The 18043-nt window shown below is 43.8% G+C and overlaps 1 protein-coding gene across 4 annotated transcripts in view; it reads right to left on the bottom strand.

Moving 5' to 3' along the window:
• hars (histidyl-tRNA synthetase) overlaps window positions 1–18043 on the bottom strand; it is a 108763-nt gene that overhangs the window by 74107 nt on the left and 16613 nt on the right. For all 4 annotated transcript variants that reach the window (XR_015861376.1, XM_088390264.1, XM_088390275.1 and 1 more), the window contains 2 exons: window positions 9639–9746; window positions 9470–9568 (listed from right to left, as the gene is read on the bottom strand). Coding sequence is in view for 3 of the 4 variants with exons in the window: in XM_088390264.1 (XP_088246390.1) it covers window positions 9470–9568; window positions 9639–9746 (207 nt within the window). In the remaining variant the exon portion in view is untranslated. The remainder of the gene's footprint in view (window positions 1–9469; window positions 9569–9638; window positions 9747–18043) is intronic.

Genomic DNA, 18043 nt, shown 5'->3' with positions numbered 1-18043 from the left:
ACTTTTATATGATACATTAGCATCAGTCGATTTGGCAGCTTGATGACATCTTTCATCAAATGGAAGGGTTACCCGGTAGTCCCTGATTATTTATGTCCCATAGACGGCAATAATCAGGGTTCCACCCTTTTCGTGAAAGTATTTTCTAGGAGCTTTCCAGGACTTCCCGGGGAATTTCAGGACTTTTTTCATCTGTGACAAAATGCATCAAGTTATCAGAACATACACTTCCAATTCCTATTTTCTACAAAAATAACTAATATTTATGTCAATATAATGCCAGCAGTATAGTGGGTGCATTTATTTTAAAAGAAGACGTGGATTTTTTTCCCTCAACATCGCGTTGGCAAGAGCAAGTAATTATCTGGGTCTTTGCAAGCAAAATACAAATAAACACTCGTTTATTTCTCTAAAATTATCGGTCTCCCAAAATAAACCCTAAATACTTATTTGACACTATGGCAAAGCTAACGCAACTGCAGTCAACCTCCGAAAACTCTCCCCATCCAGCTGACAATTTCATGCAATTTTCTACTCAGAAGATTCAGTTCATTAGGGACGACACAGCGCTCCTAAACCCAGTCAAAACCTGTGATTACTTAATAAGGCTGGCAATCATCTGACAACCCTCTCACATTTTATAAAATAGTGCCTTGAAATACTTACACAAATGGTGGGTGCAGCAAATCAGACAACTTCCTTACTTGACCCGCTTCCTAGCAAACTCAGAAAAGAACTATTTCAGATCTTAGCACCCTCCGTCTTAATAGACGATATGTACTGACGTCACATATCGGGGCGGCCATTATTGTTTGGGTGGCAAAAAGCCTCGTCTGCTGCTACTAGACTCGTGAGAATGGCAGCCTGGGTGGGTGTCGTGAGTGATTATTTCGTCCAGTTGGACCAAGAAAGCCGCAAGAGATACATTGAAAAGTTGAAAAAATAAAACATTCGTGTTGATACGCTGTGGAAACCAAGTAAGAACGCCACCAGCTCAAGCGTAGCAGGAGCTGGGACAGCAAGCGTTTGGTCCTCTGATAAGGCTACTTTTCGGGCAGTAACATATCCAGACATTTACAACTATTTGATAGATTGTTCAAGTCCATATACAAAGGAAGAACTCAAGAGTTTGCAACAATATCGCTACCTGACGGCTGGTTATGTCCATTCTGTTGAGTCACAGCCAGTGGAGCGAAAAGGAGAAGATGCCAGCCATGGCAGTACATAATATAATAATATATTATAATTGTAGATATGTGAACAATTTAATTATTAGAAACTAACAGGGCTGTGGACTCGGTCGGATTTTTGCACCGAGTCCGAGTCCGGCCTCTTGACCACCGAGTCCGAGTCCGAGTCCGTGTCCGAGTCCGGCTGTCCATTTTTTCTGTTAATTCATGTGACTGCTTAGTCTTTATTCAAGGCTAATTTAGATCAAAATCAAAATAATGATATAAGCTGGGTGACAATCATCCTTGACATTGGTACATAATGTAAACATTAGCCTAAGTGCAACTCAACGTGGCCGCATTGATCATAAGCAGGGCTGTGGACAGTATTCCTCAGTCAGTATTTTTTTTATTGTCGGACTCGGTGGACTCGGTCAAAATCAGCACCGAGTCTGAGTCCAGCAAAAATGACCGAGTCCGACCGAGTCCGAGTCCCCGAGTCCGAGTCCGGCAAAAATGACCGAGTCCGAGTCCCCGAGTCCGAGTCCACAGCCCTGGAAACTAGCAATTGGACAAACATACTGTAATGTATGCAGCGCATAGTGAATACGGCTGGTAAGATTATTGGTGCTTCGCTCCCCTCCCTGAAGGACATTTACACTTCCCATCTCGCCCGCAAGGCAACCTCGATTGCGAGAGATGTGAGTCCCCCGGCTCACTCTTTGTTTGACCTTCTGCCCTCTGGGAAGAGGTACAGGAGCCTGCGCTCCCGCACCACCAGACTCGCCAACAGCTTCTTTCTCCAGGCTGTTAGGACCCTGAACTCGCTACCCCCTTCTGCGTAGCGTGCGGCACTGTTGCGCTATTTTCTGGAATGTCTGCTGCACGCGCACTTGCTCCTTTTTTTGCCCCTTATTTATTTATTTATTTATTTATTGTGTTATTTATTCATTATTTATTCAGCACGCTGTTGTTATACTTGTTTACTTGTTTGTCTGTTGTGGGCCATGTCTTGTCACCGTGGGATGGGGGGAACAAAATTTCGGTTTCTTTGTGTGTCTTTGGCATGTGGAGGAATTGACAATAAAGCTGACTTTGACTTTGACTAATGAAGCTGTGTAATTATGCATTCCAGGTCATGCAGCAAGAAAAAGGGAATATCCGAGCAATAATAATAAACTTTATTACAGGCTCTTAGCCCACAGGGTAAAAAACAAACATCACATATTAAAATAAATGAAGAGTACATTTCAAATGTTATGAGAGGCACTCATGCCAGCGTCCTCTGATGGTGGATGTGTACCTTATAGCACTACATCCAGTATACCTCACAGATGAATGTTGTCGTCAATAAAACAAAATTACGTACTTCCCACAAAGTGATCTGAGCAGATGTAAGAATGGATAGTTGGCTTCCAAAGAGGGGTTCAGTGAATGCACATATGAACCTGATGGGGTTCGGTACCTCCAAAAAGGTTAAGAACCACTGGTCTAAACGAATGCATGTGACCTTGATGTCATTATGCGCTTCGCGCAGGCAGACAGACTGCTTGGGAAGAAGACTGAATTATTTGATTGTTTGTGAATTTGTAAAGTTTTGAGTAACAGTATTGAATTTATAATTTACAATTTTAATCTCACTTTAAACATGAAGCATAAAGTGGAAATGTGTAATGATAGTAGTAATTTAGTGATGTTGACCGTTAATTTATTGCACGCTGCAATGACAGTTCTATCTCCAAGAAATGCGATGGAAAACACTTGCATTATCCACAGAACACCATTTCCAACGCTTACTGAATCCCTCCTCTGTGGTTATACTTCCGCAAATACTTTGTTGCTCGTGAAATTATCTCTTTCCTCTGCGCATGCGTGTCAATTTGGGGATGCACATAATAATAATAATAAGTGACTGCACTGCAACCTAAAGCACCAACCGCATAGTGAAATTTGGTGACGAGACGACTCTGGTGGGTCTCATCACCAAGGGCGACGAGACTCAATACAGGTTGGAGGTTGACCTTCTGACCACGTGGTGCAGGGACAACAACCTCCTGCTGAACATCAGCAAGACCAAGGAGATTGTTGTTGACTTCCGGAAGGGTCACACCCAACACCTGCCACTGACCATCGACAGTGCTGTGGTGGAGAGAGTGAGCAGCACCAGATTCCTAGGGGTGCACATCAGTGACGACCTCTCCTGGACCACCAACACTGCATCACTGGCGAAGAAAGCTCAGCGCCGCCTGTACTTCCTGCGGAAACTCAGGCGGGCAAGTGCTCCACCAGCCATCATGTCCACATTCTACCGAGGCACCATTGCGAGCGTCCTCTCCAGCTGTATTGCTGTGTGGGGTGGTAGCTGCACTGAATACAACAGAAAGGCCCTGCAGCGCATAGTGAACACAGTTTGATCTACTGCCCTCTGGGAAGAGGTACAGAAGCCTGCGCTCCCACACCACCAGACTCACCAACAGCTTCATACTTCAGGCTGTTAGGATCTTGAACTCTATCCCCCCTCTTCCCCCTCCACCCTCGGCTACATGACGTCCTGGCTTTTTGGGCCACGATGGCTGCCTTGCACTATTATACTGACTGTCTGCTGTATGCACAATTGCACCATTTCCACCGAGTTGCTCTTATTTATTCATTGCTCTTATTTATTCATTGTATGTACCTTCTTGTTTTTACTTTTTGTTTTGTTTACTTGAATGTGTAATATGTTTTGTCACCGTGGGATAGTAGGAAACGAAATTTCGATCTCTTTGTATGTCTTGGCGTGTGAAGAAATTGACAATAAAGCAGACTTTGACTTTGTTCACACACCAGATGGACTAAAATTGAATGTGAATGGTTACAAAAGTTAAACAAAAAAAGTCAGATTTCACAAAAGAATCCAAATTGAGCATTAAGACCTGCCTTGTGAACGTTTTGGTGTAATTTTGGTGTTCCTTCGATGAAAATAAAACCTAACTTGGGCCTCGACAGATGGTAAAGATAGCAACAAAGTCACATGGTAACACTGGGCAGAGGTACTGTTCTTTGGGAATATAAAATTTAAAGCAGCATTCTGGATCTTTCAGATTTCTTTGATTATGGTAGCGCCATATGGACACAAGCGGAAGTGTTTTGCCTGAAGTAATACCACAGTGCCTCACTGTTTCTTTTTTTTCCCTGTCTCCTCAGATAGAACTTCGTTTCTTCAGTTGATTTGCAGCTTCTGCCATGACAGCCCACAGGGCCGTTTAATTCGGCCCACCAAACCTGAATAAATTGTATTATTGAACTTTTTTTTTTTTGTCATTTTCCCTGCAATGACTATGTTTTCCCAGTAGATGGGGATGTGCCCGCCCGCGCATTTACTCCCAGAAGCCATGTCAGAAAGCTCAGTCCACACTCACAAGTGCGTACTCAGTAGTACCGACCCGGCGTACTCCGCAGTCTATTTCTATGAGTGCCAAATTTCGAGTGTGGGCTGTGACGTCAGCATTCTCATAATTCACGCGCTGAGCTTTCAGATAAAGTTTTACAGTGAAGCCACCCACAAACCTTCCCCTGGAATCCTTCCATTAAAATGAGTGGCCTGAGGAAAAGAAAGGTGGACACTGAGTGCCGAGTGTTAAAAAAAAAAAAGAGTGGATAATTTGGCTCGACCTACGTGTGTGAGCAGACGTTCAGCCACATGAACGTCAACAAAGCCCGTCACAGATCTTTGTTAACGGACCGACACCTCGGCTCTATCCTAAGAATTACCACAACAAATTTTAAACCAGACTGTGATGCACTAGCAAAAAAGGGAGACCAACAATACTATTCCCACTGAAAATTAAGGGGAGTTTCTCTAGTTCGTTGTAAAAAAAAATGCATTTTGAAAATAATTTGTACAAATAGCAGTAATTGAAACTAATGACCATTCTCATTTTCTAACAATGCATGATGCTCAAGGACATTGATGCACCGGCTGTTTGCGACTAATCTTAACTTTTAAAGTTCTTAAGGCCGACTTTAAGGAAGTGTTTCCCATTTCCTCACCTCTGTCACCATGTATTTGTGAATTAAAGCTCTGCTGTGTTTTTCAGATATCTGTCACCGTGTTGCCGTTTTGATTTCTTTATTACTTTATTTAGATGTATTCTTTCACTGATTCTTCAAGATGATGTATTTGGTCAGAATGTTTGCCGTTTGATGTGATTTCGCCTCATTGGATAAACATCTTTCATAAATCTGACCTGCAGGCGCTGAAGTGATGGAAACTGTTATTCATAATAGCGGTCGTATTTAATGAGAATCACTTTAAGTGAAGTATTTTTTTAATGCTGTTAATAAATGCATGTTTTCAAAAAGCTGTTTTTGAATATCCATGCTTTACTTACTACCTAGTAAAGGCCAAAACCTTTTATGCAATTACCGCTACATGTCATTTATATTACTTCACACAAACACTATATCGATCTGCTCCTGGTTCGGCCCCCCGGTCAAAATTTAGAAACCAATTCGGCCCGCAAGTCAAAAGGTTTGCCGACCCCTGACTTAGAACATTGTCATATTTAAGCATAAGACTTACAGTATCCCACAAAAGTGAATGAACCCCTCTCCTTTATGCAATGTTTTAATTACCGTATTTTTCAGAGTATATGTAAGTCATGTTTTTTTTTTTATAGTTTGGGTGCGGGGGTAACATACTCAGGAGCGATTTATATATGAAATTATTCACAAAATTTTAAAATTGAAAAATCCGCGATGTAGTGAAACCGCGATAAAGAGACCGCGATGTAGCAAGGGATTACTCGCTAATTTGAACTGCAACTGACGTCAGCGGCGCAGCGCACACGTGGTGTTGTTTACAGAAAGAACGAAGAATTTGATCGATGGATTTTATGATTAGGCGTGACAGATGGTTTTATAAAATTGTTTATATTTTAGCTATTTGATGTATAGTTTATATATCGTTATATAGGCCTGTGGAATAATTTGAACTGCAACTGACGAGTCCGACGTCAGCGGCGCACATCCGGCGCACATTCGGCGCACGTGCAGCGCTCATGCGCCGCACATGCAGCGCACATGCAGCGCACATGCAGCGCACATGCAGCGTTGTTTACATAAAGAACGAAGAATTGGATCGATGGATTTAATGATTTGGAGTGACAGATGGTTTGATAATATTGTTGTTTATATAATAGTTGTTTGATATATAGTTTATATATCGTTATATGGGCCTGTGGAATAATTTGAACTGCAACTGACAACGAGTCCGACGTCAGCGGCGTGGCGCACACGCGGCGTTGTTTACATAGAGGACGAAGAATTCGATCAATGGATTGAATGATTTGGAGTGACACAGATGGTTTGATTAAGGCGTTTTTTATGTTATAGTTACAGTCAAACCTCGGTTTTCGAACAAATCAGAATTTGAACGAAAATTTCTAGATTTTTTGCTTCGGTTGTCGAACAAAATTCGGAGGTCGAACCTTGCGAGAGGAGCCGAAAGGACCCGATAAAACCCAACTGTGCGGCCCGGATGCCGACTGACTCCGTTAGTTATTGTATTTTCGTTACTTTGAGGATTGTATTAACCCCTAATCATGCCTCCAAAGAAAGCAAGTGAGAGCAGTAAAGCCATCCTAAAACACAAAGACGCTCTTAAAGCAATTCGACAATGAGCGCCTGGCGCGCTACGGTTCCGCGATCGGACCAAATTAAGCTCCCTGCGCACTGAGGTCCACTTAAATTTTGGAAAGTACATCAGGACTTCAAAAATATTTTCTAAATTTCAGTGACGGCTCTGTCACAATAATGCGACCAGCGCGGTGCAGCTTTTTAACAGAGTGGGAACGTTCATATTTTTTAGTTGAACGCAATGACAAGCAATTCTGCCTGATATGTCAGACGTCATTAACGCATTTCAAAGCTTCAAATCTTCAGCGCCACTTTAGCTCACTTCATGCTAATATCGATAAGGACTTTCCAAAAGGGACTGAATTTCGCAAGCGCAGGTTGGACACTTCGAAAAGTCAGGCAGAAAAACAGGTACAGTTTGTCCCAAAAATTACGAAGCACTCAAGAGACTGTCACGCTTGCATCGTATCAACTGGCTTGGAACATTGCACGGGCTAAAAAGTCATACAATGAAGGGGAGTTCGTTAAAAAATGCCTCGGTGACGTTGAAATCTTGTCTCCTGAAAACAACAAACTAAAACGAATAGTATCCCACCATCCAACTGTCTCGCCACACTATTGAACACAGAATATCGGACATTAATACAGCTATTGAATCACAGTTGCACGCTGACATTCAAGCATGTGAGTATTTTAGTGTCGCATTGGATGAGAATTATGACATACAAGACAAGCCTCAGCTGGCAATATTTGCACAGCCAGTGTCAAAAGATTGTGTGATCAAAGAAGAACTCCTTGATGTTGTGCCATTTAAAGACAGAACTCATTGCATAGATGTGAAAGAAATAATGCTGGCTGCTTTTGCAAAAGCAAATCTGCCCATACTGAAGCTAACTGCAATAGCCACAGATGGCGCGCCAGCCATGATCGGATCTGTGAATGGACTCGTGGGGCTGTGCAAAGCCGACCAAACATTTCCAGAGTTTTGGAATTTCCACTGCATCATCCACAGGGAGCAACTTTTGTCTAAATCATTGAATTTAAACAACGTCATGAAGCCTGTGAAGGAAATCGTCAACTACATCTGCATACATGCGCTTAACCACAGGCAATTCAAAAATGTCATCGCTGAGCTGGACCAAGAACTTCCAGGTGACCTGCCGCTGCACTGTGAAGTGGCTGTCAAAGGGCAAGGTGCTAGCTCGCTTCTTTGAGCTTTTGGATGTCGTGAAACTGTTCATGGAAGAGAAGGACAAGGACTATCCCGAGCTCTGGGACGTCGAGTGGATTATGGATCTGGCCTTTTTGGTCGACATGCTGTCTCACTTGGACAGACTGAACTTTGTCATCCGGTTCCCTGATCTACAACTGAAAAGGCCACAGATTACGTTCCTCGCCAACTCATTTAATGCGGAGACGGAATGTTTGAAAGTCCCGCTAGTCACAGATGATGTTGCGGTTGAATTGGAGATAATCGATCTTTGTGAGGAGGACCAACTGAAACCTGCTTTAAGACAAGGGACCATTAAGTTCTGGAAAAGTGTGCCAATGGAAAAATACCCAAATGTCAAACGCTGAAGATACTGTCAATGTTTGGGTCAACATACATCTGTGAGTCTGTGTTTTCTACCCTGAAGCACCTGAAATCAAAGCATCGATCTGTCCTGATTGACACCCATGTGAAAGAATTGCTTCAAGTGGCAACAACGGAATATAAGCCAGATTTGAAGAAGATTGTTCAAGGCAAGGAATGCCAGAAGTTGCACGAAGCAACATGCATTGTAAGTTAAAAAATATTATTGTAAATTACTATGTATGTTTTTTTTGTGGACTCTGTTGAACTGAGAGTTTGTGTGTGTGAGACGATGCACACAATGTTCATTGTTGAAAATGTGGTCTTTGGTCTTAGGAGTCAATTTCTGTCATTATCATGTTGGTGTGTAATAAATTTAGCTGAGCAGAAGTGTGTGTGCGTGTGAGTGTGTGTTTGTGCATGTGTGCGTGTGCATGTGTGTGTGTAAGAGGAAGGGATGGGGTGATGTTCATGTGTGCTCATGTGTATGATGTTGCTCTTTGCGGTAACAGACAAATATCCGGCTCTTAGTCTCTGACTGGTTGGCCACCCCTGCCCTTAAGAATGTTTTGAAAAGTCAGTTTAACTTTAAAATGTACTGCACCATTTTAGAATTTGATCATGAATAGCAAATACAGGTACAACAGACACAGAAGCAGGAGCATCTTCACTACTCACTAGTTCAACATGATAACTGACAGACTGACAGACCGGTACAATTTACTGATGTCCCAAAATATTGGCAGATGCTCCATTACTCAGCCACTGTCATCTCTCCACATTTTGCAAGGGATTTGTTTGTTTGAACAAGTCATTTGTGAATGAGGCAAAAAAATTGAGCTCCATCAAACTCCTTGCCCAAAAAAAACAAAAAAAAAAGAAAAAGAAAAAAAAATGCAATATAGCTAACTCTTATTTGAGCAAAGCTGTGCTCTCCTCCCTTTTCTCAAGCTAAATGAATGTTTGGACTGTTATCCTGCCTATCAGAAATAATTTTGGTAAAAAGTATATCGGCTTGGTCCGTTTAACAAATGGTCGCGGCGGTGTAAAATTAAAATGTTCTTTTGCTGTGAAGAGGTAGTGTACACAAAGAAGAAATTCTGCCTACCTTGTCCAATTTGTCCACTGTTGAACAGATAGTACGGAACATATCACCTGGAACACCGCACACAGAAAACATCCCATCAAGGATGCGTCTGTCATTGACCTTAAACACAGATGTCCTTTTTTAATTACTTTTAAGTACAAATGATATTTAAAGATCTGTGTGATGTTACCTTGATGCGGAAGTCCCCAAGGTCCAACTCACTGAGGATTTCATGAACAATCCTCAAGCACTCAGCATCTGGAACCATGCTGTCATACTGGCCAGCAATGTCAAAATCCTACAACGCAGAGAATTAATAATGAAATGCATCTGTTATGAATTGACAACCCTCTAAAAAAATCTAAGACCAACAAAGCAACAACAAAATTTCTAGAGTGATGCCTTATCCACTAGCAAATACTACTAACTAAAGAATAATACCGTAATTTACGGACTGAAAGTCGCTCGGAATATAGGTCGCATTAGCCATAAAATGCACAATAACGTGAAAAAAATCATATAAGTCGCTCCGGAGTACAAGTCGCATTTTGGGGGAAATTTATTCGACAAAATCCAACACCAAGAACAGACATGAACGAGCAACAACAGGCTGAACGATAGGTATGCTCACGTGACATAAACACAAACGAAGAGCTGAGAATGGGCCTGACATAACATTCAGAGTTATTCAAATAACTATTACATGAATAACACGTTTATAAAACCATCTGTGTCACTCCAATTCATTAAATCCATCGATCGTCCTTTAAGGAAACGACGCCGCATATGCGCCGCGCCGCTGACGTCTAAATATTCTAAATATTCCACAGACCCATATAACGATATATAAAGTATGTATCAAATAACTATCATATAAACAACAATATTATCAAACCATCTGTGTCACTCCAAATCATTAAATTCATCGATCAAATTCCTCGCCCTTTGTCAACAATGCCACGCGTGCGCCCTGACGTCAGCCTTGTCGTTATTCCACAGATCTAGTATATAACTATATTATAGCTTTAACCAAGTACCGTAATTTCCGGACTATAAATCGCGTTTTTTTTTCATAGTTTGGGTGGGGGGGCGACTTATACTCAGGAGCACACTTATATATGTTTTCTTTCACAAATTTTTACTTGATCATTAAGACATCACTTACAAGTATAGTTGACCACTTCCCATGTTATTTTTAGTATAGTTGATCACTTCACATGCTTTTATATCTTTATACAACACAAAAAATAAAGAAAACATCAAATAAAGCAATTAACACTTTAAAGCACCATATCCAAGTCCACTGTCTGCTGTATGTACACTTGCTCCATTTTTGCTCCTCTTATATTTATTATTATTTATTATTATTTGTTTATTTATCATTTATTCAACACTCTTATTTATTCATTGTTTGTGCCTTCTTGGTTTTTTTTGTGTTGCTTGTATGCATATGTGTACTATCTCACAGAGGGATAGTGGGAAGGTAATTTCAATCTCTTTGTATGTCTTGGTATATGAAAAAAAAAATCAACAATAAAGCAGACTTTGACTTTGATAAAACAACCAAATAAACAAAACAAAACTACATCTGAAAAAATATATATTTTCAGACGAAACTGGATGAGGGCGCTCTAAATTTCACCGTTGGCCGTGACTCATCAACTGGGTGGGCTTAAGAAAAATGGCACCAAAAAGAAACTCATATTTTGCAGGTCACAAACTTCAAGTTGTGAAATATGCAGCTGAAAAAAGTAATCGAGCAGCAGAAAGAAAGTTTGGAGAACTGTGATGTACCAAGGGATTACTGTGTCAAGTGGCGTCAGTGGCACGGCGCGGCGGTTGTTTACATAAAGGACAAACGTACCCACGTAAGGACTGCCGGCATCATAAGCGGTGATCATTTCTAAGTGACACGGAGGACAAAGAGTTTGAAGGAATTAAGGATTTGGAATAACATAGAAGGTTTGAAAAACTATTATGGCTTTTACGCACGCCCAGTCCTACTCTACTGAGCCGGGGGCCGGCGCTCGGCCGAGTGGCTGTCCGCTAACGGTGCATGGGGCTTGGACATGGCCATTACGCACGCCCGGTCCTATGCCATGGAGCTCTCGTGTCTGGAAGTCCACACTGCCACACGCTTGGAAGTTTGTTTTGTTTAATAAAGAGCCGTTTACAAAACCCACGTCTATCCTTGTACTTTGTTAACGCTACAATATAGTTATGTACTAGATCTGTGGAATAAAGACGAGGCTGACGTCAGGGCGCACGTGCGGCGATGTTGACAAAGGACGAGGAATTTGATCGATAGATTTAATAGATTTAAAGTGCACGGATGGTTTGATAATATTGATTATATTATAGTTATTTGAAATGTAGTTTATCGTTATATGAGCCTGTGGAATATTTTGAAGTGCAAGCGCCCTCAGCCGCGCACACCCATTGTTGACAAAGAACGATCGATGGATTTAATGAATTGGAGTGACACAGATGATTTTATAAACGTGTTATTCATGTAATCGTTTTCTTTAATAACTCTATATGTTACGTCAGGCCCATTTTCAGCTCTTCGTTTGTGTTTGTCACGTTAGCATACCTATCGTTTAGCCTGTTGCTATCGTATCGAACGATCGATGGATTTAATGAATTGGAGTGACACCGATGGTTTTATAAACATGTTATTTATATAATAGTTGTCCTAAATCACTCTATATGTTACGTCAGACCTGTTCTAAGCTCCTCGTTTGTGTTTGTCACGTTAGCATACCTATCATTTAGCCCAGTGTTTCCCAACCGCTGTGCCGCGGCACACAAGTGTGCCGTGACGAATCATCAGGTGTGCCGCCCAGTTTCGTCTAATTGGTTCAAAGTGAGAAGCATGTAGTGATAGACAGGGCAATTAAATGCTCTTCCGATAGAGGGCAGTGTATCAGCGCAATATGTCTACTCTAGCAGTAGGAAGTTCATAGTTATCCTCGAGTGAGATAGTGCAGGTAATAGCAATGGATAAATATTTGAAAAAAAAAGTACTCAATCTGACCTAGGTCCTGAAGAAAACTCTGACCCAGATGAAGGCCCTAGCATGAGCACTGGTCAGAAGAAAGCAGGGCTGTGGACTCGGACTCGGGGACTCGGACTTGGTCATTTTTGCCGGACTCGGACTCGGGGACTCGGGGACTCGGTCGGACTCGGTCATTTTTGCCGGACTCGGACTCGGTGCTGATTTTGACCGAGTTCACCGAGTCCGACAATAAAAAAAAATACGTTCAATTTTATTTTCATCATGCTGTTGAGAATGCGCGTAGTAATACTGTCCACAGCTCTGCTTACGATCAATGCGGCCACGTTGAGTTGCACTTAGGCTAATGTTTACATTATGTACCAATGTCAAGGATGGTTATGTCACCCACCTTATATCACTATTTTGATTTTGATCTAAATTAGCCTTGAAAAAAGACTAAGCAGTCACATGAATTAACAGAAAAAATGGACACCCGGACTCGGACTCGGTGGTCAAGAGGCCGGACTCGGAGCAAAAATCCGACCGAGTCCACAGCCCTGGAAGAAAGCAAAAAAGGTGAGCTTAAGAGAATATAATGAAGGCTATCTTGCCTTTGGATTTACTTTTACCGGAGAAAAAAGTGCGGCAACTCCGCTATGCCTGGTGTGCGGGGAAAAGTTGTCCAACAGTGCCATGGTTCCCAGTAAACTCAAACGCCATTTAGATACAAAACACCCGTCACTACAAAACAACAGTATGGACTATTTTGTTCAACTGCGTGAACGAACTGGGAAACAGGCAGAGCTACTGTGGAAAACCACCAAGACGGGTGAGAAAGCTCTTAGAGCTAGTTACCAAGTTGCTGACCTCATCGCCAAATCAAAACAGGCACACACCGTAGGAGAGACGTTAATAATGCCCGCCTGCAAAATTATCTTGAAAGAGATGCTCGGCCCTGGCACTGTTAAAGAAATAGCCCAAGTCCCTCTATCAAATAATACAATTTCCAGACGTATTCAAAACATGTCTGCAGACATTGAGAAGACAGTTTTGGAAAAGTTGCACATTAGTGGGAAATTCGCTTTGCAAATTGATGAATCTACGGATATCAGTGGACACGCACAGCTTCTGGCAAATGTGCGCTTTGTAGACGGAGACACCATCAGTGAAAACTTTCTGTTTTGCAAGGAATTGCCAGAAAGAACAACAGGAGAAGAAATTTTTCGAGTTGTATCAGAGTACATTGAACGAGGAGGACTAAAGTGGCAAGACTGCGCAAGTGTTTGCACCGATGGAGCAGCTGCCATGCTCGGGCGCACCAAAGGATTTGTAAACAGAGTGAAAGAGCAAAATCCAAAAGTCATCGCGACGCATTGTTTTCTGCACCGGGAAGCACTTGTTGCCAAAACATTACCAGCAAACCGAGCTCCTGTAATGGAAGATGTGCGCATGATAAACTTTGTGAAGATGAGACCAGTAAAAAGCCGCATGTTTACATCATTGTGTGAGGAAATGGGGCAGGAGCATAAAGTGTTATTGCTCCACACGGAGGTCCGGTGGCTTTCCCGTGGCAAAGTTTTAAGTCGTGTTTATGAGCTAAGGGAGGAACTCAAAGTGTTTTTGACAAATGAGAAGCATGATGATGCTAACTTGCTCTCAAATGATGAGTGGTGTGCAAGACTGGCATACCTGGCAGATATATTTAAACATCTGAATGACTTGAACACGCGAATGCAAGGTCGAAACGAAAACCTGCTCACAAGTACAGATAAAATACAGGGGTTTCGTTCAAAGGTGCTGCTCTGGGAACAACACGTGGAAAGTGCCAACCTAGAAATGTTCCCAAACACCCAGATATGGCAGAGTGTCAACAGAGCTGCACTGTGTGAGACAATAGGTAAACATCTGCAAAGTTTGGAGCAGAAGTTGTCATGTTATTTCCCTTCACTTTCCACTGATTGCCTTGACTGGGTGAGGAACCCATATAGCTCAACTGCAGTTGGAAGGGACATGACTTTGCAGGAGCAGGAAGAAATAACTGAACTGAGACAAGATCGTGGTCTTAAGCTGCGCTTTTCGGATGTACCTTTGGACAGTTTTTGGCTGACTGCTGCCAAGGAGTTCCCTATTCTGGGAAACAAAGCAATTTCAGCTCTTCTCCCTTTCTCCACAACCTATCTATGTGAGCTGGGCTTTTCAAGCATGACTACTTTAAAGACTAAGAAAAGAGAGAGACTCAGAGCTGTTGAGGAAGATCTTCGTGTTTGTCTTTCTTCAATTCCTGCAAGAATATCAGCGTTGTGTTCGACCAAACAGGGCCAAATTTCACACTGAGTAAGTGAATTGACAATAAATGTTCATTATATTTCATTATATATACGTTTTGTGACATTTTTGTTTGGTGGTGTGCCGTGTGATTTTTGTAACATAAAATATGTGCCATGGCTCAAAAAAGGTTGGGAAACACTGATTTAGCCTGTTGATATCGTATCGAACGATCGATGGATTTAATGAATTGGAGTGACACCGATGGTTTTATAAACATGTTATTCATGTAATAGTTGTCCTTAATCACTCTATATGTTACGTCAGGCCCGTTCTCAGCTCTTTGTTAGTGTTTGTCACGTTAGCATACCTATTGTTTAGCCTGTTGTTGCTATCGTTTAGCCTGTTGCTCGTTCATGACTGTTTTTGGTGTGGGATTTTGTCGAATAAATTGCCCCCAAAATGCGACTTATATTTCGGAGCGACTTATATGTTTTTTTTTCACTTTTTGGGGCATTTTATGGCTGGTGCGACTTATACTCCGGAGCGACTTATAGTCCGGAAAATACGGTACAAGGAAAGACGTGGGTTTGGTAAACGTCTCTTTATTTAACAAAACAAGAGTTCAACGAGCCAACAAGTACTGAACTGTAACGATAAAAACATATACAAGTTGCTATACAAAATAAAATATATCAAATAACTATAACAAATAGTTCACCACCATGCGGCCCCAAGCACCGGCGTGGACTTCCAGGTGTGTGGCGGCGTGGACTTCCATCCCTGGAGGTGGCACTTCCAGCCACGGAGGTGGACGAGAGCTCCATAGAATAGGACCAGGCGTGGATAAAATCCCTGTCCGAGCCCCATCCACCGTCCCCGGACAGCCACCTGGCCGAGCGCCGGCCCCCGAGTTCCATCCACGGAGGTGAAAGAGAGCTCCGTAGAGTAGAACTGGGCGTGCGTAAAAGCCATGTCCGAGCCCCCAACACAATAGCTGACCGCACATGCGAGCTTGCCACCAATCTGCATGTCCAGTTGATGGAGAAGGGAAAATATTTTGTTTCTTTTTCCCTTGCTGTGGATGAGAGCACCGACGCATCTGATACTGCGCAGCTGTCTGTCTTCGTCCGCGGCGTGGACTCAAATCTGTGTGTTACGGAGGAGCTTTTGGGATTTAAACCAATGCATGGCACAACCACAGGGAGAGAACTCTTTGAAGAGGTTTGCAAATGTGTAACTGAAATAAACCTTCCGTGGAATAAACTTGTGGGATTAACCACTGATGGTGCGCCAGCCATGAGTGGTAAAAGGAATGGACTGGTGGGCAGGATTTGTGAAAAGATGCGCGAAGAGAACTGTGCAGGTGAATTATCTGTTTATCACTGCATCTTACATTAAGAATCCCTGTGTGGTAAAGCGCTGAAGATGGAGGATGTTATGTCCACAGTAACACAAGTTGTTAACTTCATAAGAGCCAAAGGTCTCAATCACCGCGGGTTTAAGTCTTTTCTGGAAGAGTGTGATTCAGAATACACAGATGTGCCGTATCACACAGAGGTGAGATGGCTAAGAACAGATTTTTCGAACTGCGTGAAGAAATATGCCATCCATCCATCCATCCATCTTCTTCCGCTTATCCGGGGTCGGGTCGCGGGGGCAGCAGCTTTAGGAGGGACTCCCAGACTTCCCTCTCCCCAGCCACTTCATCCAGCTCATCCCGGGGGATCCCAAGGCGTTCCCAGGCCAGCTGAGAGACATAGTCTCTCCAGCGCGTCCTGGGTCGTCCCCGGGGTCTCCTACCGGTGGGACATGCCCGGAACACCTCCCCAGGGAGGCGTCCAGGAGGCATCCTGATAAGATGCCCGAGCCACCTCATCTGGCTCCTCTCAACGTGGAGGAGTAGCGACTCTACTCCGAGTCTCTCCCGGATGACCGAGCTTCTCACCCTATCTCTAAGGGAGAGCCCGGACATCCTGCGGAGAAAACTCATTTCGGCCGCTTGTATCCGAGATCTCGTTCTTTCGGTCACGACCCATAGCTCGTGACCATAGGTGAGGGTAGGAGCGTAAATCGACCGGTAAATTGAGAGCTTTGCCTTTTGGCTCAGCTCTCTCTTCACCACAACGGACCGGTACAGGGTCCGCATTACTGCCGACGCTGCACCGATCCGCCTGTCGATCTCACGCTCCATCCTCCCCTCACTCGTGAACAAGACTCCAAGATACTTGAACTCCTCCACTTGGGGCAGGATCTCATCCCCGATCCGGAGAGGGCATTCCACCCTTTTCCGATCGAGGACCATGGACTCGGATTTGGAGGTGCTGACCCTCATCCCGACCGCTTCACACTCGGCTGCGAATCGTTCCAGCGAGAGCTGGAGATCACGGCCTGAAGAAGCCAACAGCACCACGTCATCTGCAAAAAGCAGAGACGCGATGCTGAGGTCCCCAAACCGGACCCCCTCAACGCCTCGGCTGCGCCTAGAAATTCTGTCCATAAAAATTATGAACAGAATCGGTGACAAAGGGCAGCCTTGGCGGAGTCCAACCCTCACTGGGAACGAATCCGTCTTACTGCCGGAAATGCGGACCAGACTCTGGCATCGGTGATACAGGGACCGAACCGCCCTTATTAGTTGGCTCGGCACCCCGTACTCCCGAAGCACCCTCCACAGAACCTCCCGAGGGACACGGTCGAATGCCTTCTCCAAGTCCACAAAACACATGTGGACTGGTTGGGCGAACTCCCATGCACCCTCGAGGATCCTGCCGAGGGTGTAGAGCTGGTCCACTGTTCCACGGCCAGGACGAAAGCCACACTGCTCCTCCTGAATCCGAGGTTCGACCTCCCGACGGACCCTCCTCTCCAGCACCCCTGAATAGACCTTACCAGGGAGGCTGAGGAGTGTGATTCCCCTGTAATTGGAACACACCCTCCGGTCCCCCTTCTTAAAGAGGGGAACCACCACCCCAGTCTGCCAATCCAGAGGCACTGTCCCCGATGTCCACGCAACGTTGTAGAGGCGTGTCAGCCATGACAGCCCCACAACATCCAGAGCCTTTAAGAACTCCGGGCGGATCTCATCCACCCCCGGGGCCTTGCCACCGAGGAGTTTTTTGACTACCTCAGTGACTTCGGCCCCAGAGATTGGAGAATCCGCCTCAGAGTCTCCAGGCCCTGCTTCCTCAATGGAAGGCGTGTAGGTGGAATTGAGGAGGTCTTCGAAGTATTCTCCCCACCGACTCACGACGTCCCGAGTCGAGGTCAGCAGCACGCCATCCCCACTGTAAACAGTGTTGACGTTGCACTGCTTCCCCCTCCTGAGACGC

This window comes from Syngnathus floridae, chromosome 1, assembly GCF_059516105.1.
Source record: "Syngnathus floridae isolate MCC-2025c chromosome 1, RoL_Sflo_1.0, whole genome shotgun sequence".
NCBI classification, from domain to species: Eukaryota; Metazoa; Chordata; class Actinopteri; order Syngnathiformes; family Syngnathidae; genus Syngnathus; species Syngnathus floridae.
The sequence above is the reverse complement of the archived record's forward strand: the minus strand, read 5'-3'. Positions and strand labels throughout refer to the sequence as shown.